Here is a 24,497-nt window from a genome sequence, read left to right as displayed (position 1 = left end):
TGCAGTATTTCTGAGTATTTCAGTCCAGAGGGCAATACGCGTAGCAAGTGACCTATCACCTACCGAGATGAAGATATGCACGCGATAATTGAGCCGTAGAACCACCAATTGTATGTAGTATGAATTACACGGTTAACGAGGCCCTTTGACATCGGTGAAACCGTAAGCATCTGATTGGTTTATTTAAGCTTTTTAATTAGGTTTTTTTGTTAATATTATTAGTTTTACAACTCTGTTATGCGTATAATGATTTATGAATATGCGGGTATTATATGTTTAGTAATTAATTATAGGCAGGTACTCCATTAGGAGTAGGATGTTTTGCTAAAATCTCACTTGTTTTAAAGATCAATGCAACTTTAATGTAAGTATACTATATATATGAGTACAGGCTGACCCACACTAGTTTACAAATGAGTTGTACATATTTTGTAATAAACCTATTATTTCCCTGTCAAACGTCACGTTATCCAACTCTACCCGAAATTCCGACTTAGATTGGTTAATACGCAATTCCGTACTAATATTATGCAGTTAATTTTCTCAAGTCACTCGACGTCAGTACCCTGGGGCACTGCAGGCGAGCATTGTTACTGATTTTTGCCACACAACATTATCTTATTGCGTAGTGAGACCACTTTCGCAACTTTCTAAATTTGCAAAAAAGATTAGACCACTATATCAGCGCATGTGTGGAATAACAAAGACGTTTTATTATCATAATAACTTGTTGAAAGGCGTAAAACTTTTATATTTCTGCCTCATATCATATTTAATTAAAGGTCTAGCGTAAAACACTTTTTAGCACGATAGACAAGTGTTCTACGTTCTTGAAAAATATACGTGAAGAATCGTAGGTGGTATACGATTTCCTTTTGAAATACTTTCTGGTATTTTGAATTCGGCTAACGAGAAAAGTATCCAAACAATGAAATATAAATTATCTAAGGGTCATCATAATTCATCATTGCATTCATAACCGTATCTATTGCAAGTACACAGACTTGGCATATCCGAAATTAATTAAAGAAACATATTATAGAAGAAAGTATAGTTCGAAGTTTCCTTTCAACAAAGCATAATTTTCGCTTTCCTTACACCTTCCTGCTACCGGGGGGCACGATGTTATCTCCTCACCGACTTGAGAAATAACCTCAACTCCTTAATCGTTGTAACTGGTTCTAATCTTTGAAAAATATTTCCGCTGCTGCCAATTGTCGACCCTAGAATCTATGGTTTCCTGAACTTTGTTTTTCCTAGTTTATGGACTGTACTCGTTTTATGAACTACCTTCGTTACTTTAGTGATCGCTTACTTAGGTTTGTCAATAACTTAACTGTATAATTTTAGGAGGTAAATAAAAAGTTATCTGTATTAAGCAAGATATTCATACCTGAATACCTTCTTGTGTTACTAATGTTTATATAATCACTGTTATTTCCATATATGTTACATTATTGACTTTTGTTGGAATTGCATACAACAGTTTCTTAAGGTGTTTCTTCAACTATACATATTTGTGGGTTGAACAATTTACTAAAGATTGAACTGAAAGGACTTTCAGATCTTTGGATCACAAAATTAACAACGATTTTCGACCGAAAGAATTACATAGGATTTTCTCAAATAAGGGAACATAACAGACACTTCACACATACAAGATATATGAAAATACAAATTATAATTAGAGAAGTGTCTTTAAGTAGCTTCAAAGATAAGAATAAAAATGTGGCGGAAATACACTTTGACAAACATAAAATTGACTAAAATCATGCACCGTGTCTATGTTAACCCCTAACCCTCTAAAATTAATAAAACAATAGATAATCCAAAACCGTTGCGAGATTTAAGAAAGTCCAGGGCATCCTAAACAAGCTAAGCAATCTCAAATCAATGGTCATTAAATCTGATCTAGATGTTGGGCACACGTTCCCCTGTCCAGTTTCTAGTTAAAACTAAACGCAACAAGCAACAACGAATGTTAATTAAAACCGTATAAATCTCGAAGCGAAAGCAACTGATCTTACCGTCGATAAATTTATTAATCACCCAACTCAACGATTCAAACATCTCGATTCAAATTGTATTCGAGTCGAAATCGATATAGTTATCGAGTGCGACATAATCGTTTGCATTTAAATCACTGTTTATATCACCTCGGATTAACGCCTACATTGAATCGTTCTAATTAAGCCGTTGAATGAATTTATTTCCGCCTCATTTTGTTCTCTCTGCCTCGCCTACGCCAATCAAAAATCAACTCAAACTATGAGGTATCTTATACATATTAGAGACGCATTATAACAGGTTGTAATTTATCGGTACAATATGTGTACTGTACTTTTACTGTATGAATTAACGTCGCTAAAACATGATTTTTGTGTAACTATGCACATGCTATTCTTATGGGTGTAAAACAAATATATATATATAACATAGCACACCGGTTCACAGGTAACAAACTCCCGCAAGTGTCAACAACCCTTCATCACCGCAGGGCATGTTGTAGGGCATGTCAACGTGTGCGCTGACTACTTGTTAACAAAAGGTAATAATTCCATAGACGCAACGATTTTTGAATTTTCATTTAAAAATATTTTAGTTAAGTCACTTAGCGTAATGTATTTCTACATTATTAACTAATCGTTTTATCCTAACAAGACGCTCGTTTAAAGAGCGCGCCTAAAGCTAGCAAAATTTATGATCGCGCGCGCGTCTTCTTCCGCCCGCTTTAGTGACAAACGCAATCACCGCGGCGCTATAGTACACAGGACGGGTTGAAACCTGCGCCTACTTTTTGTAATTGTCAGAGCAGAACAAGGCCTTTACTAATCTATTGCACTATTAAATACCAACTGTATTCTAAGCCGTAAATGATAAATAAAATGCAATATAGTAAAAACTTGTACTTAAAATATGAAGACGTCCATAATGTTATTTACATTATATATATTTACTTGGGGTTATCTAGACTATAACATATTTATAATACACATATTACATTAACTTTTATACTTTGTTTGTAATGAATAACTACTACACTGATCTTTAACATTATTTCGATAATGTTACACTGTCTGTGATTTTCTATATTCCAGCAAAAATATACGTACGTACGTTCTTTTCCTTATACTTTAAACCATTGTTAGTATTAGTTGTTTTTTATCAATTTATTAACAATTAATAGCGGCAAATAAAATTGTATATCATGTTCACTAAAATCATAAAATACAATATTTTTATTTAAATATGTCTACTACACAGTTTGATTTAAAAGTTCATAGTATCTTTTTTTTATTTTAATTTGAATAATTTCGTATAACAACTAATATTTTAGATACAAAAGTGTGTTAGTTTTGTTTTATTATGACGAGCGTGAAATAATTGTATTGTGTTCGTCTCAATGAAGCGATTAGCCACGGATTGGAATTGGAAACAAACGTATGGCAAAAATTCGCGTTTAGATAATCACACACTTAGTTAAAACCAAATCTTCGATAACTGATTTTGATTTTATTAAAATCTAATAAATACTCTATCATTTATAGGACATTGAACACAAGATAATATCCATAATCTTATATACTTTTTTAAATATAAATTACCAAACCTTTTATAGTTTAAGGCCTAAACGACCATCTTTAGTCGTAAACGTTTTATATACTGATATCTCATGAATAAGCAATAAATAACCAACGCATTTGTGTAACTCAAAAATAGGCTCCCTACAATCTCCATAACGTATGCCTGAGATTTATTGAGCGTTTGTGCGCGCTGTACGAGCAAGGAGAAATGGTGATGGCGTTGTGGATTTTAAATACAATCATAGGAAATGGACGTTGTTTGTACCTGTCTATGATTTATAGATTGTGTTATGATAAAGTTATGAAGCTTCAATGGTAACTGTTCATGCTAAGGTCATTCATAGTCAAGTCTTACGGTTGTACCATATATACTGTTTTAAGTTAATATTCAAATATTACATCTTATAAAATGCGGTTGAAAATTGAACATATTTTTGTACAATTTTCACCAATATAAAAATAATAATTAAGATATATAATATAAAAAATAATTGAAATATAGAATTAAATTAAAAATATATAAAGCATCTTTGGACCACAGATGGCAGAAACAGTAAAATTACGGTTACATTCCTCGATTATATACGTATAGTTATGCGACCCTAGAATAGAAATTACAATTTAGATTCACACACAAATTGAATATTTTCCATAAGTAGAAAGTCTGACAAATCGAATTAGTAAATTTTTCTATTTCTTAATGTATTATAGATTTCGGAATAACTTTGCGAATATATTGGATTGCTTAGACAATTGAATTATTATTTGGAAGGCTCTATTCCATTTCATATACCTAACAATTATTATATTACTTCAAACGAGCGTACCTACTTCCTTATATACCACAAACACGCGATGACTGTGACTATAAGTATTTTTCAGGCGTCAGTATTTAATATCAACTGAGTGTCCATAAACAAATACGCGGGTAATGAAAGATTGTTAAAACAATGCTTCTACCAACTAAAGGCTCCTGGACGGCCATTTTTTTACGAAAATGTATACCGAGGTTAAACCCGGTAGTGTTATTTTGGTGTTATCTGTAGGTACTCTAGTTTATATATATTATATAATTATATACCTAATACCATATATTATATATACCTAACCACGTACTTATATATATACCTACCTATCTACTATCATAATTTTATATCATAGTAGCTGACCCGGCAAACATCGTTTCGCCATGTTTATTATTTCCAGGAAACATTTTATTTGTTCTATAAAAATAACCTATCTACTATAATAAAAACTAGGGAGTGGTCACCCCTTATCACTTAGGGGTTTGAAAAATAGATAGTAGCCGATTCTCAGACTTACTGAATATGCATAAAAAATTAACAAGCATCGGTCGAGCCGTTTCGGAGGAGTATGGGATCAAACATTGTGACATGAGAATTTTATATATACACAGATTTTGTTTTTTCATGCGTATAGATCCTTTGAATTGCTTTCATCCGACAACGCTAACAATTAAATTATCCATTCAGTGAGCTTTACGTGCTCATTACACGTGCGAATATGATAAGCCAATTAAACAATACAGGTCATCTGATGAGCACGAGATAAACTTTCTAATGTTAATTACAGATCTTGTATGGTAAGAGAAAAACTCTAATCATGGTGTTACTGGAAAACCGCTGTCACACCTTTTATTAAAATTTAAATTTAGTTAACACTAGCTGGTGCCCGCGACTTTGTCTGCGCAGGATTAGTATTTCTACTGGCTTATATTAGCGAGGCGTAGAAAATAACTAATATAATGACATTAAAATTATCACATGAATAATTTTTGGGTCGCATTTAAAAAACAGCCTGATAAGATTTAGATATTACAGTCGTAATATAAGAGCAGTGTTGACCGAAGTGGCTTCAGCGTGCGACTCTCATCCCTATAGATTTTCGTTCTAGCATTAGCTCCAACGGTGATGGAAAACATCGGGAGGAAACCGGCTTGCCTTAGACCCAAAAAATCAACGGCATGCGTCAGGCACAGAAGGCTAATCACTTATATGCCTATTCGATTTACCATGAAACAGATACAGAATCTGAGGCCCAGTCCTAAAAAGGTTGTAGCGCCATTGATTTATTTTTAATTTTGTCGCAATATAATATCGTAACAAAATTGTCAACATGGGAAATACGGTAAGCACTGCAGAGCCCTAATCATAAGCCTATGGGTAGCTACTGCAGTATGGTCTTTGCCATCATCACATTACATATGTTTAACTCTAGCAGTTATTGCAGCGCACGCCAGAATAACTCGTAGATGGTAATTTTTTTCCTACTTACTTGATATTTTGGACCATTCACACAATATCTTTATAAATTGTAGCCTATGTGTTATTCTGATGTATAACCTATATTTTTGTTTCATTAAAAACCTTGCAGTAGTTTTTACGTGAAATAGTAACAAACATCCATCCATCCTTACAAAGCTTCGCGTTTATAATATTAGTAGGATTTAATTAAATATAGTTTAATGGACGGCAGCACAACTTTTATGGAAACATTACACACATTACATGGTTGTTCTGGACTGAAACCCACTGTCCACACATCTGAATATAACATACGGTATAAATTACCATTTATCGAATATTTTTAAACTACTTCATTGGTGTGAACACGTTCTAAGTTTAAATTATATTAATACAGATTAAAAAACCATACATCAAACAATATGTTTTTTTTTATTATATAAGAAAATACTTATCGAGGACCCACCATACGTGAAATATTCATTGTTTACGTAACACAAGACTAATAAATGTTATAGTAAGTCGTGTTACTTTTGTACTTAAAGCTTATCGGACTGGATCAAAATTATCATTAAAGTACGGAAAAGAAAGTAAACACTGTATTATGCGACAAAACCTATGGAGTAAGAATAAGGTTTTGTCACAGTGCACAGACTTGTAAATTAGGAAATTATGGGTATATTCACGGATTTTTCTGTTAAATAATTATTGATTGTGCACATAATGAGACTTCTCTATCTAAAACACAATAAGATTTTATTTCTGAAGTGAATTCAAGAACATCTTGACTTATATCGTAAGGAGCCATAATTGTAAGCGATTGTAAAATTCTCTACATGATATAAAAATATTACTCTCTGGGCACCTAATTCCGAAATACAAGTAGGTAGTAACACTAGTAAGCAAATTTATTGTTTTACATTTCATGAGCACGACTGCTTATATTTTTTAAACATGTTTTGAAGACAATTTCTACAGTGTTACATAAATAATTATTAAAGTATTAATAACTAAGTTACAGTACTCATATAAGGCTAATATGTATATAAATCCGTAGTGCCTTGAGACAAGCCGAGAATAGAGCATGTATCGGTTAGGCTATTTTCAAGTACAACCTTAAAAATTAAATCTACGAAAAATTAAGCATACTATTTTTCATAATAAAGTATTTTTCCCAACTGAGAGAAGTAAGTAAACTGCATCAGTATATGTAAAACAACTCGTGCAGCACACGTCACGAAGTTACGCTCGTTGATAATCTGGCCTCATTATTGTAACACCAGGAACGAATAACGATAATGTACGAACATAATTAGAGCATTGTCGTGGCATAACATGGAATTAATTTTATCTAACAAAATGGAATAAGTTCGGCTTGGATCGTTATATCCGTGTATGAATTCCTTGTTTCAGCAAAGGCTTTAATTTTTTTGTGTCAGTATATAGCAATTTTTAAAATCAAACTCCATCTCTGCTAGCAGAACTAACAGAGTTGATAAGCTAAGCCATATACATCAAAATATAACTAAAGGTTTCGCATTAAATGCCTCCTTAGGAAGTTTCATCTTGACATGCTATTTAAGCACCAAAACGAGCAGATTACCGCTATTATTATTCTTTATACTATGATTGCATACCCATTACTTAAGTGGTAAGTTCAGACAAAACGTTTTTAAATTCAGTCCTAAATCTCCTGTACATATATTGTCAGAAAGCAGTACTGCCTCGCTAGATGGCGCTAAAATAAACAGGTTACTTAAAATCAATACGCCAACGGAGAAAATACTATTATTATTTGTCGTCAGCAACCAAACTAATTTAAAGTATCTTACCGTACCATGAATGTTAAGTGTTGAACTGACTGATTTTACCAACATTTTTGGGAACTTATTTCAAAGGCTAAGGCACCTGATCCCGTAGTTAATAATAGCTTATTTCAAAACTTCCTTGCGAGTACCTGAGGCTTTCGCGAAAAGGATAACATTATTCATGGTTTTAATACACACAAACGATTTATTTGATCTTAATTATGTATTATGAATACCAAGAATATCAACCACCAACGGGGATACATAATTATATTTTCAATAACCAGTTGATACATAATGTGAACTAACCTGGTGTTCGCGTAGTTTTCGCATCAGCTCATGGTAGGGTGCGGCACGAGCAGCGGCAAGCGAGGGCGGTGGTAAGCGGCCTTCCATTCCGTGTAACCAACGGCGAAGGCAGCGGAGTTCGTGGGCAGTGTCTAATAACAAAATATTATAATATTGCATTAATTGAACTGTATTTATATGAACTAGATTGTGGACTATTTACCGGATTTATAACTCAGATATTTAGGATCAGATTTTCGTGCGAATGTTTGTTGTCAAATATGCAAAAAAAATATCCTACAGAATTTAAAAGAAAAATAGCTTTAACTTAACTTATACTTAGCAGGATTATCTGTATCGTACCAGCTTGATTCTCGCTGTCTCAAAATCAAAGTTGTAGCTGAGAGCCAATATGATATTTTTAAACTGTTTAGATATCCTACAACCATCCTAAATTAATTATACAATAAAAAATATTTTTATTTAAATTCCATCCCAAAAAAAAATATTATAAGGTTTACAAAATATTTTTATAGGAAAATTTATAATTCTTACCACAAATTTAAGTTATGAAAATATTACCAAATATTTTATTTGGTTTCACTTATGCGAACAATACAATGTTACTATTTTCCAAACCACTTTAATCCTGTATAAACTTAGCGATCTTAAGTTATCATAGCATCAATCATTGGTTTATCAGAGTACAGACAAGGTCGATAATAATCTTACTCGTCTACACTATTGTTATATTAAAATTTACATTGTACATATTTTTTCTAGAACACCTTTTATGATGAGGAAAGTGTATAAAAGCTTTTTTATTATTGATTAAAATACATTATTCCTTATAATTACAAGAATTAACTCGTTCCCATTTGTAATATACAGTATCATTTAAATTCAATATATATTAAAGTAAAACCGCGGGTTACAGCTTAAACAAAACCTAAATTGCCGAGGCTCATAATCAACTGTAGTACTAATCAATAATAAGAGATGGCAGCACACACATAAAACAGTTTATGTAACACTACCACTAGATGGCAGGTATTTAAATGATTTATTTTAAAAATGGCGTTTAATAGCCGGTATTAACTATAATATAATATATCAACCTTGTGACAATGACAATTGGAAACAGCGTAACCAATTCTATAAAATTAACACTTAAAATTTTAACTTTTAGGAAGGTTTCCATATTTAAATAGCTAATTTATCTATAGGCTACCAATATTTTAACTAACCAACGGTATCGGAGTTGTCTCCATCACGCTGCTGCTGTTCTGGACTCAATAGCAGGCGGAGACTCTCCCACTTCACGTTTAGATGTTCCATGCGCCATCCCACCTGGAATACAATATATTATTCATGCAGACTTTAACATGACATTACCGTAGAACGGTAAATCAATTGCGTTGTTAATACAATGCATTCATCACGGATGTTTTAAGTTCGATTGGTTACGATACTATTTTTATGGGAAACTATATAGGCTTACATATAATATAATATTCACTATTATAGAATTACAGCCAATAGTAAAGAACTACTTAAAAAAATGTACTCCTTTTATAAGAAAATAACGTTTGTTTTCAGTTAAAAATATATCTTCAAGATTTTTAAACAATTTTTACCTCAGCGCCTGCCTCGGGTATTCTGTCGAGGATGGCAGAGGATTGTTCGATGAACTTCGCGCGACGTGGCTCAGCTGACACCAGCTCAGACATACGATTCTGAAATAGGGTTGTCATTGTTTATATTTAGAAATAAATCCCTTTTTCAATTTGATAGTAAAACATAACAAATAAGACTTTAAATTGCCAAGCTGTATGTGGACATAACAATTCTTATAATAATTTATATGTTACTAGGTGCCCCCGCGAACTTCGTTTCTCCTTAATGTGCTTTTAGTTAGCCTTAATACCGTGACACGAAAGAATAATTTCACTGTATTAGCTTATATGACACGTTTGTCGGTTTACCATAGCAGTGCCATCTATTGATTACTTACTCAATCCAGTCGAAAAGTATCGACTTCTGTTAGAATCTTTTGGAGGTAACAGATAATTGTGACTATCAATTAATTATAGACAAATAATTTGCAATAAAATAAAATTGCGATTATAATTAAAGATCTAAGCTATCATATCTCTTAAGTTGGACCAGACTGCTCACGGTGTGCCAATTAAATTTAAAATCGGTTAAGTAGTTGAGGAGTCCATCGCGGACAACCATCGTGACAGGAGATTTAAATATATTAAGATAGTCATAGTTTAAAATTTTATCGCCATAGATATTGCACCTTAAGAAGTAGAACTAAGCCTTATAATAGTTCTGCTAGTAGCAATAGTTCTAGTTTCATACCGAATAAAGCGAAAACGAATTCATAAAAAAAAACTTGTTAGATCCCTATTTGAATGCCTACTTTACTGAACTAACCTGAAATTGAGTTTGATTTGATCGCTCGCTATATATATATAGAGCTCTATAGGAACTTATTGCATTTAAAACAACATTTAACAAAATTATATTTATGAGTAAACTGAAATAAGATTAATTAACAAAATTTTACTTACCGTCCTCAGTTTCCTGCTGGACAAATTTTCTGGACTAGAATATATTTCTTCTTGGACATGTGTCAGCCATTGACAGAGCTCCGTGAACTCCGATATCAGCTGACTGAGCGACCATTGGCGGTTGAAGCTGGACGTATGATTAAGAAGCCGTGGTCTATTTTGCAGTACTGACGGATTATTTGATAATAGCTCGCCGTTCGCTTCCTGTAATTGATTAATATTATTTTAAAGTTACGAAAATTAATAATTTTCACTTTTAAAAATAAATATGAAAAGCACTCTCTATGCACATTTGGAACTGTATGAAAGCACGAACATATATCGTTCAAAAGCATTCGTAAATAGCAACACACAAAGCGTAGTCTTCGGCCAAATGTTTTAGGAAATCAATTTCGTTCGAATATTTGTAATTGTGCCCTTACCATCGCTATTTATCTGTATTACCACTAAGGTCTCTAACACAGTTAGTATTTTATCATTTTACATATTAAGGGCTCAAATTTACCGGCCATATCTGCCGCTCGTTTAAACTCTATTAAAAAGTATTTTTACCTTGCAGCTATCTATGATTTGGTTATCCATAATATAGTCATAATGATGCTGAAGCAGAGGCCAGAGATCGTCGGCCACGCTGCCCCCACTCGCTGCTGAGCCCCAACTTCTGCGCCATGCTTCGCGACATGGCTCTTTCCTAGAATTTGCAATGAGCATATTAATTAGAGACACCAAGAGCAAATAACTGCGTTTCATGGAATAAAAAGAGCTAATATAAGCGTATTTTAAGGATTCGCTTCTGGGTTACGCGAAGACCAACACATTTTTGAGCGAGTCGCTTATAAGAAATTGTTGGAAGAATTTGGAGAAATAATTTATATATGATAATACGTAAGTAATAAGAAACAGCACAATTAATTATTACAAATTTAAAAGTTTTTGTTGTATCAGTCGTACGAAAAACTCAAAAGAAAATAATTTTGACAAATAGAAGCGCAGTAGCAGAGGAGCATTATTGAATAATTACGAACATATTATCATAATTAACTATATATACCTACTATTACCATTACTAAAAATCTCACGCTCGTAAAGGCGCCTATTAAAATATAGCTTTCGCGCCGACATACTTCAAATACAATACATCAACTATTAGACGTAATGTCAACTTGAAAAAACGTGTCATCCTTTCTTAATCACTGTATTACACAAACTTCCTTTGATAACACCTGATTAGCGTTTAAAAACTAGGATAGGAATATGTGTTTATAGATTAGTTACCTTACACATTACAACATTCCAGACAAGATAAAAGTAACCCGCATGCCTAAATATACGTTACTTTCCCTGCTAAGTGAACTTAAATATGCATTTAATCAGTTTGTTATATGTTATGAGAGAAATGATGACGTAAGAAATAACTTGAAATAAAAAAGCTGGTGGCCCTTGTATTGGTTTATGATTTCTGTATTTGTTTCATTAGTCGGATATGCTTTGCACGCATGCTTTGTAAGCCTACTGTGCCTGATACATACCGCTGCATTTAAGCTCTTCGAACTCCTGATTTCAACCTCCGTAAAAGAAATTATAAGTTATATTTATACTGAATCGTAATGATTTATACTTTAAGTAAAACTGGTATTAATGGATGATACAATACATCGTAAGCGGTTTGCCATATGTAATTGCTATTACCTCTTTTTGGTAAGACTATGATATGGCCTCTCAAGCTGTTCGCAAAGTCCGTTAGGGTAAGCGGCACTCTTCAGCGAAGACAGGGAGAAGCTACTCTTCATAGCCGAATTCTCGAAACCTGGAATTTTATTTAGACAATTGGTAATAACTTCGTTCACACTTGTACTTAACAAAATAGACTTTATAAAGATAGGACACAATGATTTAATATTGATTTGCGGTCTATTTATTCCTATCCTAATTCAAACAATATGAAAATATGGTTATTATGCTTAACCAGGCAGGGTATACCCAATGCGACGCTGGATATATAGTAACAATCATATGATGAGCCGTCTGTGTCCAAACAAAGTGTTTTAAAGTTTAGTTAGGTCTACATTGCTTTGAATAACCTTACAGGTGACTTATGAGGAGCAATGTTAGAAACATTAAAAAATACTCACTAGCAGACATTTTGTCTCGATTTCCGGGAACCAATAAATCAATTTATATATAAACCAAAAATTAGCATCCCTTTGTACTCGCTTTGTACTTATTCCCTTGGTTCAATTCCAATGTATTACTAAATCTTCGTTAAACTATTGCGACTAGAATCGTTAATTAATAAATAAGATGTCTTAATCATGTAATCTTGATAGATTCATGAATTTGAAGAACTAATTTCTGTTTTGGTTTTGGTGAGTGTGTCGGTGGTCACATTTTGTTTCGACAGGTCTTCCCCGGCCCTCCTTTTCGGCTTGCTTTGTTTCTGTAACAAAAAAAGCGTAATGAGCGATAACATATAAAAAAATAACAAATGGTGTGAGACATTTAATTGTAACGTGTTCATCTATAGGAAAAGTTATACAAAAATACAGACAAATTATTTTTAATACAAACAAATTTGTAAAGAAATTAGTATTCATATCTTTAGTTCAGGGGTTATGTAATTTTTTATTTAACTGACCACTTTTAATAATTAAAAATAAATCAATTGTAAAAAAAATAACAAATCAACAATTGAAACTGAACAGTGATAATAGATTTGGTTAAGAATAAATATAATGAATAAAGTTATTGTAAACTTAATTGTCGTTAATATAATTTTGTGATACATGAGGTGAATTATTTAATATAATATTTTAACCCTCCACTATGTCAACTAAAAGTAGACAATAGTTTTAAGATTAGAAAAATATTATATTAAAACATTTTTAATTAAAATATAGGTTCAGACATTATTTTCATCGCATTACGTATTTATTATATTCGTATTTCATGGCTGTTGGATTACAGGCACGTGATACATAAAACATTTCATATCGGAATGTAGCAATCGGTTTAAAATGTTTAATTTCTAAGCAAAACGTTAAAGCCAAATGAGATTTTCTATGAAATTAATTAATAGAAACTAATATTATTTAATTGCCTTCAAAAAAGAGATAATATTATGTATGTTTCCTGATTTCAACATTATTTAAATTGTTGTAGGTTTTTTGATATTTTGTTTTCTATATTAATAATTATTGGATATAGTTTAGCTTAACATAGTTTTATGCTTCATTTAAATGAGGCCAACGAGGTTCACATGGTATAGCAATAATATCTATAAGTAATATTCTATTTTATTTTTTGGTACATAATAATACACATTGGAGCTGTCACTCCAATTATGGGTACACCGTAGTGTGACTGGTGACAGCTACAAAAAACTTAAAATGGGCTTTTAAATTTTGATTAAATAATTTTTGTTGCATAGTTAAAATGATTACTATACCGTGATTTTTGCTTGGTAACGCACAAGGAAAAAGATCAGAAAGATAATGCACAAAAGACAATTTCTAGCTGACCACGACGCTCAGACATGAGCCGCCGATTAAAAGAGAAGAGATTTTGAAAAAAGTTTTATGTGGTTAAAATCTACATAAAACTTTTTTCGTTCAAAACATCAAGAAGCATTCATTACTACTTTTTCCGTCGCAGTCAAATTGTCCTTACCTACTCTGTGATAAAGATAATAATCTGTAATAAATTATAGAGTTAATACATTGTAATCAAGTTATTTTTATTATATAAGTCTGCATCCATAATATCACTTTTTCGGACAGCAAAATTTAAAGCTACACATCGTACCTAGTGCGTACTCTGAAGTTAAGGTTTTTAGGTCATTACCGTAGCGTAAACCACGAATACCAAATAACACCATGACAAATATACAGCCCTACCGTTCAATAACTTTCACTGCAAACCGATTGTTTTCGACAAATATCTAAGGGCATGGAAAGTGACTGCGGACGGGCAATTTATTTTTATAGTTTCACACCAATTTGCTTAAAATACTGTTGGTTTTACGCGAAGGTAACACTTTCAATTTGACTCTATAAACAATACAACAGATCTTATATAGGCCCATGAACATCGGCGGTTCAACACGTATATAAGGTTAGGTAAGGTATGCCTTTGTAGCATCTATTTTAAGAGGGTGTTTCACGCACGACAATATTAACTTTAAATTAAGTTCAGAGATTTTTATGTAAGGGCTCCTTGTTAAGACCTCCACTGAGAGCAGATTCCACATCGCATCGCATTTCTCTTTCATCTTATTCATTAAAGAAAATAAAAAGAAGTGAACCGTGGAAGTGATTAAATCTTCACTTTGTAATGAACAAATAGTCTTATGGTTTGCGATAAATAAGAATGATGCTAAGCCTTAATGAAGTCAACTTACACAACCTTGGCAATGATCTACGTCTGATAATATTATGATCTGTGGTTAACGTAATGAAAACGCCTGTGTTTCCGCTTTGTTATTGTAATGAACACGATAACTAGTGATGCATGCGCATGCACTCAGCAGTATATAAAACAGTTTTGTAAAACCCTATTAGAAACTAAGGGTAAGATTTATAATCAAGACGTACAAAATATGATTCCTATATGTGAAATTCGATATGTTTTTGACATATTTTACCCTTGTGCCGGATCCATTCACAGCTAATCAATATAATGTTTAAAATATCTACGACAGTGTTTTAGTTTAACAACTGCACTGTGGCTGAATTGGCGTAGTTCGTACTGCCTTTAAGTCAATAAATGTCGTGTTACAGATTAATTTAATTTATGATTTTAAGAGAGTAATACGCGTGCTTGCACCTATTTCACCATGCCTCCTGCTGATAGAGGACAAATCTTTGTTTTTAATTTATTTTATTATCATTTATTACTTCAGATGGCATGTGGATCACGGTGTAATGTTTGCAGCTCCTTAGAAACGTTGTGGGAAACAAAAACTTGGCGATTAAAAAGAGTGGCGGAGAGTTTATTGCCAGTTCTTCTCTTCCGTACTCCCTTGATTTAAGAACTGGCAGTACATGTAAAATTAGAAGCATTTCATATACATGCTGTTTTTGTCGTTCATAAATGTACATTTTGTTACCTATATAAATAAATTATTTTGAATTTTAAAACAAATTCACTACTTTAAAAAGAAAGATTTAATAACATATTGTCCAAACAGACCCAAATTGTTCAACAAACATATTATAGTCCATTAACCTGCGCCACTGAATATGCTTCCTCACGCAACAAATTCATTATGACTAAAATAAATTCGTTTGTCACCCTTCGGGAAATGGAGTTCGTTCGTTAATAGAGATATTATTTTTAAATTCATAACAAGCATACTAACTTGACATTAGCTCTATGATTAATTACATGCTTATTTAAAATTAGGAAGAAAACGAAGGACACTTTGACAACAAAATTCTCGTGTCACAATGTTCGTTCCCATACTCCTCCGAAACGGCTCGACCGATACTTATGATTTTTTTTTCTGCATATTCAGTAAGTCTGAGTGTCGGCTACTATCTATCATTCAAACCCCTAAGGGATAAAGGGTGTCCACCACAAAAACATTTACACAATTCTTTTGTTTTTATTTTTTTATGATACAGCATACAAAAATACATACAACCCTTTAACCCCTCTACAATAAACTCCTATTTTTGATTATAGTAGATAGGTTATTTTTATTGAACTAAAAATGTTTCCTGGAAATAATATACATGGCAAAACGACGTTTGCCGGGTAGCTAGTAATAAATAAAAATGGAAATATGGTTGAACTAGATGTTACCGAAAGGTATGAAAGGTGACGAGCATTGCTTCAAGAAACAATAGAATAGACAAGAAAACTCAACAACTCCTTCGACGCTCCTACCAGCACAGCAATTATTGCACTATCAGCATTCCATGCAAATTTACGCTAATCTAGCGTTAAACGACCTAGATATAAGATAGAGATTGCTCTAACAATTGATATTTAGATCAATGTGATCCGTATGGAAAGCATGAAGCATGTTTTGCGTTAAACAAACGTTTACTTTCTAATAACCCGGTAATCGCTTCGACCCTCAATAATTTCATCTGTAATGTTAGTAACGGTATGTCTTATTGATTCGGCGAAAAGGTGGACATGCATAACAAAATGATGTTTACAAAACAGTGTAGCCGCTTAAGCAGTACATTGCTTAATCTAAAGAATGAATTTTATTTATTTATTAAAAGCTTTTGCGGGCCAAACCCAGCTGCCCAATGAAGTATTTCTGAACTAATTCAACTTAAGGTCCTTCAAGAAAAGAGCGTGCCAATTCTTAAAAGGCCGGCAACGCACTCGTGTCCATGGGAAGCGGTATCACTTAACATCAGATGAGCCTTCTGCTCGTTTGCCCCATGTTCTATAAAACAAATATTTATTAACACTATGTTGCAAGTATACAGCAACATATTAATTACAATAATTAAATAATCAGATCAGAAATTTGTTTTATAAAGAAGTGCAAAAATACATTATTAATTTTAAAACAATAATTAAAATTAATGGAACAAAGCGAAGCAATCAAAACATGTTAACATGTAAAAAAAGAACAGAATATATCTAATAATATGCCTGATAAAACTTAGTAGCTAGATTAACCAAGCTCTAAGCAATTGGCAGTAGTGAACTTTTATAAAAGAGTTCACAATAAAATACGTAAATTTGCTTCTAAAATTATTTATTTTATGACTAATTATCACACAATTACATGGTAAATTAAACATAAGTTGCAGCATTTATATCAGATAATTAATTTCTTGTATATTGGAAGCTGGGAACATTGAAAACAATAAATAAAATGAATGTAGATTATGAGCGATAAAAACTGCGACCAAAATCTAATGAGACAAAAGAATTACCAAAATTAAATTGAAGCTAAAGTGATTAAGTGTGTGTGAAAGTGCAAATGTTAATATGAGAATTCGTTATTTCGATCACTAGATTTGAATTATGATAAATGACTATACCACAATTACGCGTGCGAAATGTTTTAACAATATGGCTTTCGCAAAGCTCATTTAGAAATCATAGTGTTACACGGATGTTAATATAGGAAAGATTAGTTCCTAATGAAACTCAATAAATCTTGTGGAAACAAATTTTCTACGCAAATTATTGCACTTCTTTTGTAGTAGAGTTTTAGAAATTTTTACGATGCGCGCGCACACTGTCACAAAAAACCGACACCCTGAAGTTAGCTATAGTCAACATTTAAGTTTTTTTGAAGTTATAGGCCTTTTGGCGCGTTAGGGAAGAATGATGAGAGTAAATTTGTTCTATTGTTAGTGTCGTTTTTTCTACGTACATAGAATAAGGCCTACGAAGTATAACTTCTAACGTATATAACTACACACACCCTTTTTTTCATCACAAAACATATATCATTAACAAGTAAGGGGTAAATATAGAAAACGATATTAAATAAAAATAATAATGAACACAAGAGTACCTAAGGGTGCAAAGGTAAGTCTTAGGCCTAGGTATACGATCAACCAGGGAATTGTTCAGGGAAACAATTACTGTCTCTAACAAATAACAAAACTAGCCTCCAAATATCTTTGACCCAACAGTGCCATCTTTACGACAGTACAGTGGCCACAGAAACATCAGCGTCGCCGCCATGAGAGGGTTACTAACAATTATAATATATATACTTCTCCTATTTCCTGTGTTTTGTGATCTTTAATGCAAGAACTAAAGAAAAAAATATGTGTGTAAAATATTTCTGTTTAGATTTTAAGTAAAACTAGTCACAATATAGCGTATAAATAGGTTGTTCATAGTATAGATTTTTTCCATTCATCTTATCTCCATTCAAGGCGTTATATTAAAGAACATTTATACATTTAAATTCAAAATGAAATTTATCCAACTTTTAAATTGTATTGTATAATAATCTTGTATCAAAATACAATTTTCTCACTTATATAATTAACGATTTCAAATTCGAGCTTTAAAAGGCATGACAATAAAGTTTTAAGAGCATATAATTTCTACAAAATGCACAGTTTAATTATATTACGCGGATACATAATAAGAAAGTTATTATATAATAAGTATTATTATCAACTGTTGTAATAATCAATTTTAATTTTATGTATTAGATAATTTTAAGAAACCTCAGTAAGAAACGATTTTATCCCTATCCGTCACGGGTTCGTGATTCGACACTACAATGGTGTAATTACGAACGAAGGATCAAAAGGATATCACGTGATATACAGGCGTTCAGTAAAATAATTTCATTTTAAAGAACTATAAACTATACTTTAAACACTATACAATATGTTTGTCGATATAAGCACAGACATCGGTACATAAAGGCATCTGAATTAGGCTATATTAAAAAAAACAAGGCACAAGTGCAGACTGTTTTTAAATTTACCTATTCTTTAACGAAATATTACACCGAAAAAATGAGTACTAAACACCATTATCTAATAAAATAAGAAAGGCTTACTACATATTTGTTAATATAAATACTCAATCAAACGTGTCGTTTCAAGTCAAATAAACCGATATATAACTAAGTATCTAGTAGAACGTGCTGTATAAAGCTATAACAAAATAACACTTGTAAACCAAGACGAATTAAATGCTATAAAAAGAAATTTTTAACGATGGAATGTTGGGAAGCATTGACCCTAATCCAAATGGGTCCCAGGATAAATTACACTTAGATTGCTGCTTTTAAGAAGATTCTTGGAAGGACAGGAACTGATTGTATCTACTTAAAATATAACATAAAATTATTTCTTGTCTACTTGTATAAATTACTATCAAAGTTTGAGAGTTACCAGCGGTTAGAAATTCAATTTCTATATATTATTTATGCATTGCTAAACGTTATACATTTACAAGGCACTGCCACAAATAGGTATTGTCTTTCTCATTCCTGTAAATAAATAATTATTACAAATCGCACTTTAACTGATCGAGGATTACTCTTATATGAAATTATATACAAGCATTGAGCAATAACTAATACAGAAAAGTTGCGTTCTTAACACGAAACTAAATAATAAACATTATTTTTTATTAGTATGTCTATGCTGCTCTAGCCCGTAGCTTTAGAAATTCAATAGTTTCGCAATACACATTAAGAGTTAATACAAACATACTTTCGCTACGTATTATATGATACAACATAATAAAGATAAGACAATGCATGTCGCATTTTGTTATGCTCGATTTCTTTCGCTTCGATAAAATCTCATTACACTTGAAGCAATCTCCCAGATTATTGTCTCAGAAGAAAGCTTACGTTTCCGCAATAATTGCTATGATCGATGTTTAATGAAAGTCACGATCGATGGCATTCGTCACATGACTACACTGGTTATTGTGTATGAATTAGACAATTGAATTCTTTGTGACGACTAAGCGTCAACGACGAAGATACAACAAGTCTTGAATTGGGCTCGACATGTCATGTGAATGTAAACACTAAGTGTTTCAGACTCAATAGGTTAACTAAACTATTACTAACTCAAAACTCAATATGTAAGGATTATACATACATTGATGCGAAGTCTCGTTTCTAAATATCACAAGTCTTTCAGAGTGTATACTCTGTATGTATATAAGCTCAGTGTGTATATACATATAAGCGTATGCTTACGCTCGATAATTCACCTAAGAAATTAACAGTAATTCGACAAGCAATTTAACAAACACGTTATATGTTCCTCAGCTGAGTGAATTAATGGATTGGAAGAGAAAATACCGATTTGACATCGGAATCAGAGCATGAAATCCCAAAACAATACGTATGAATTCAAATAGCTCAATACCTTACAATAATTGCAAATCAATGGCTGAGCGTCATTACATCGGCTTTCAACGATAAGCTACAATAATCTGATGTACAGTTAGAGAAAAAAGTACCGCTTGCTTGGAGCAGAGCTGCAATTTGTTTCTTCGAGCTAATAAACTGCACTTGTGCCGATTATACTATTATAAAAGAAATGTAAAGCTGAGCTTGTCTGTTTTGTTTGACTGCCAATATGTTTGTCCGGATATAGATAAACTATATTCGATAATCAATTCTTCTGGTATACGAAATTTTTCTGATTGTTTAGTTAAGCTTCTTAAAACAATTGATATTCATGAAATGGTGAATGTAAACAATGTTGTTCCAATCACAATTTACAAAACAAAGAGAACGATAATGAAGTTATTAATTTTTAAGTTACATCTTGCACGCTATAATTCTTTCGAGTGTTAAGACCTCCCAAAACATTAATTATAGATAAGTACGTAATAGCTAATAATTTGTTTGAAGGGCCAAGTTCAAGAGCAAACGATTTCACTTTTCACTTGTCAAACAAGAGTGAGAGTATATATATAAATAATATCTCTCATGTTCCATTCAAGAAAAATACGACGCTTAGTATTTACCCTATAGTAGTATCTATACTAATTTGAACCTTGATACATTAATATAAAGTCTATAATACCACATAAATTCAAGTTTCACTAGATGATTTGTGTGATAAGAATTTTACTAAGAAAAGGTATCGATAGTTTCACAGAATTACTAAACAGGCGTATTTCCTTTACTTTAAATACTTAAAGATAAGATAGGTTTAGATTATAATACTATGTTACGTTGTTACAGTACTAAATAATATAACTCCCTGTTATAGTGTGTGATGGACTGCTTGTATTGCGTAGGATTACGTGGTTGGGTGTTAGGGACCAAATTGCAGAATGCAAATATTATCCCCTTAGTAAAAGCATCACTCGCAACTGTTCCAAGTTTATATTCATTTATGTATAAATATACTTTAAAATATGAAAAAATCTAATTTCACATTCAGGTTGTTAGTACTCATTTTATATTATTTAACAGGTAGTTTTTGTAATTATCTAACCATTCTTTGTTTAAACTATCAATTATTATTAGCCGCCAATACAACTTCCGTAAAATAATTTAAAAATTGAAATACAGTACAAATTAACCCAATTACCGGTATAAAATAGCGTGTTATGTTAACAGATCGTCATAACGTGTCTAAAACTTTAAACGTTAAATTGCTATACTCTATGCCTTAACAATTTACCAACGATTTGCGTGACAAAACATCAAGCTATGCCATGCACGCGACGAAATCCGAAATAAAGTTTAAACTAAAGAACTTTATGTAAATATGTCGAAACGCCCGTAACGTTTCGTTTCTATTTACGTTGTAAAATTCCAGTAACGAAGTAAAGATCACAAAGGAATACTTAATTTCCGCGTCTCGAGTTAATTTTAACCTTCGTTACGCTAGTTCAAACGGTACAGCTACATACCGTTATGGGTTTGACAAACGTAAATGATAGCTCCTTTAGAAATTGATTAAGATCCTAACAAAGATGTTCCCAGCTATAGAAAATGCATGAAATGTTTTCAATATTAATAAATGTGTATGCCTGCAGTTAAGTAATCACCACTATACTTAAGTATACCACAGTCTGATACTAGTTATCAGAAAATGTATGGTGATTGTCACTACCAGGAACGGTTAATATATCAGTGATGACGTGTAACATAATTCGCTAGTAATTGTTATTCAAACACCTTTACCGTCATTTCATCTTTTGTATTGAATCTATTTAATATACAGTTAATAAATGCAGTACAACAATTTTTCAGTACAGCAGTACACAATACAAAAATTTCACGTTGTGTTTCTAATCACTATTGTTAGCGGTAGTTGATCTAGTTGTTAGGGTAGGAAATGAAAAACTTCAATGATGACTTAATTCACTATAATTTACTTCACTGGTTTTACGTGAACTGTATAACTTCAAACTTGTACAAAGGAATAAGCCCGAGCGCATGTGTCACAACCTCTTTTATAATTACAACTTTCCTACTCCGACTCGATTCGAATTTCGAATTCGAATTCGTAAAAAAACCGAACGAGCCAAATGAATAACTATTGCACATGCGCACTTGTAGCAAGATTCTTAAGAATATGTTTCATAAAAATGTTTAGAATTTAATTAAATAAATACTAGAAGCTAACACTATTTATTAAATGTTCTTTTAACAACGAATATATACTTGCTCCCTGCAGCACCCCAATAGTAACTTGACAGTTCTAGCTTCCTCATAGTAACATTTATGGTAACGTTTATCTATTCAATAGACGTGAAGGCGTTGATATTCGAAACAGGTTGACTTGTCGAGTCTTGTACAATGTAAATTATACGTCAGCGATCGTGGCATAGCTCCACGTGTGAATTCTTTCAATTGTGGGAGTGTGCGTAAAATAACAGGTAACACACAAAACGGTATTTGCATACTTATACTTCCCATGCATAAGATTATAGAGGGTTCATATTTGTCGGACATAACCTAGCTTTCATACCTGGCAAAATTTTAATATCTAAATTGTATATAAAAAATGTTCTTCCAAACTTGATCACCGAGTCTTTTACACGTTACACATACATAAAAGTTATCAGCCTAAATTTGACTATAAACGGACACAAAAACATACAATTCTTATAGATATTACAGTTGATAATATAAAAGTTGATCAAACTAGTCCAAAAGTGTTTCAATGACGCTTCCGTTTGTGTCAAATTATCTTGTTAGATCGTTTAAAATGGCTAACTTAAACCTACTTATTTGAGAAATTTTTATCTCAAATTATAAATCTCATTCAGACACTCGACACCCATTCAATACCATAACCAGAAAGAAAGGTTGCATTTCTTAGAATTTTCACTAGTCAATGTACATCAAAAGTGGTTCAACAAACAAGCAGCATGTCGCTTTCTTGTAAGCACACTGCTAGCATGAGAAAGCTAACGATAGGGTTGTCATCTGCAATTAATATGTGCGAAGGGTGAAAAGATATTATGAACATAATAACGTGTAAGAACGAAGAAAGATAGCCTCTTCACTGGCTAATCGAACGACCGCAAAAAGCCGATAAATTTTTTACCGAAAAAATAAAGCGTTTTCTTGAAAAAACGTACTATGGTACTATACCGTAGTTTACTTTAAATCTTAAGATATAATAGATTTAAGATATGAACTTATTTAAATCCAAAAGTTTTAACACTAAAAGTGGTAACCCTATCTGGCCATAAATACTTATCCTGGGACAGATGAATCACTGACCACTATTTCATAACCTCGTATCATGATTCACGACAAATGCATAACTTCGTTATGAACTCAGTGTGACCGGCTAACAAATATTATCCATATTTGTTAGCCGGTCACACTGACTTTCAACGAAATCACTACGTGTTATCGGCTAGAACTAAATAACGGGTAGGATCTGTCCGTCTTGTTTTAACTGTCTTAAAATATCGAATTTTGAATAGCCTTTCTTATACAGAGAATATGCCAAAGTACTTATAAGACGTAATAATTTCTCTATAAAAACAACAATCGACCACCAGATTGGTACCTGTCCTGGAGTTGTGTACACTGTACATACGTAATCGAAGCCGTATTCCTAGTTTAGCGACTAGCTAAATTACTAAGCGCCTTATATCCTGCGACTTGTGAGTGACCAGTTGTAGAAACAACGTGGGTATCTGGTTACAACCGGTTTGCGGTACATCACTGCTACAAAGGACACCCGACACCACTGACAGACGCAATCCATATATTTACTATTATACTCTATAATTAATATATTTTTGAAATTCACACCACTGTAACTTAATGATATTGATACTGTAACTTTGATGTTATTGATTAAATATTTATACCAGTTAGTCGTCTTACTTTTAGGATGGATTATATAGTTCGAATCTTTAAGATATAATCGTTCATAGATTCATTACATCGATTACCTAATTTGTCGTGGCGTTACGGCACAAGAGCGGCATTCTATGAGCCAAGGCCAGCCGTCATTTGTGCGACACTTTGAAATTTCCACGGCGCTTGATACTTAAATATTTATCAAAGTGTGATAG

At 32.4% G+C, this 24,497-nt stretch overlaps 1 protein-coding gene across 5 annotated transcripts in view; it reads right to left on the bottom strand.

The window, feature by feature from the left end:
- The window catches only part of LOC123711730, a 181,602-nt gene that overhangs the window by 102,115 nt on the left and 54,990 nt on the right, over nucleotides 1-24,497 (bottom strand). For all 5 annotated transcript variants that reach the window (XM_045664460.1, XM_045664494.1, XM_045664486.1 and 2 more), the window contains 7 exons: nucleotides 12,656-12,960; nucleotides 12,213-12,330; nucleotides 11,076-11,214; nucleotides 10,524-10,727; nucleotides 9,582-9,680; nucleotides 9,192-9,294; nucleotides 7,966-8,096 (listed from right to left, as the gene is read on the bottom strand). In XM_045664460.1, the coding sequence (XP_045520416.1) occupies nucleotides 7,966-8,096; nucleotides 9,192-9,294; nucleotides 9,582-9,680; nucleotides 10,524-10,727; nucleotides 11,076-11,214; nucleotides 12,213-12,330; nucleotides 12,656-12,665 (804 nt within the window). In that variant the 5' untranslated portion in view covers nucleotides 12,666-12,960. The remainder of the gene's footprint in view (nucleotides 1-7,965; nucleotides 8,097-9,191; nucleotides 9,295-9,581; nucleotides 9,681-10,523; nucleotides 10,728-11,075; nucleotides 11,215-12,212; nucleotides 12,331-12,655; nucleotides 12,961-24,497) is intronic.

The sequence above is a fragment of the Pieris brassicae genome, chromosome 1 (assembly GCF_905147105.1).
Source record: "Pieris brassicae chromosome 1, ilPieBrab1.1, whole genome shotgun sequence".
In the NCBI taxonomy this organism is placed as follows: domain Eukaryota; kingdom Metazoa; phylum Arthropoda; class Insecta; order Lepidoptera; family Pieridae; genus Pieris; species Pieris brassicae.
This window is presented reverse-complemented; position numbering and strand designations above follow the sequence as displayed.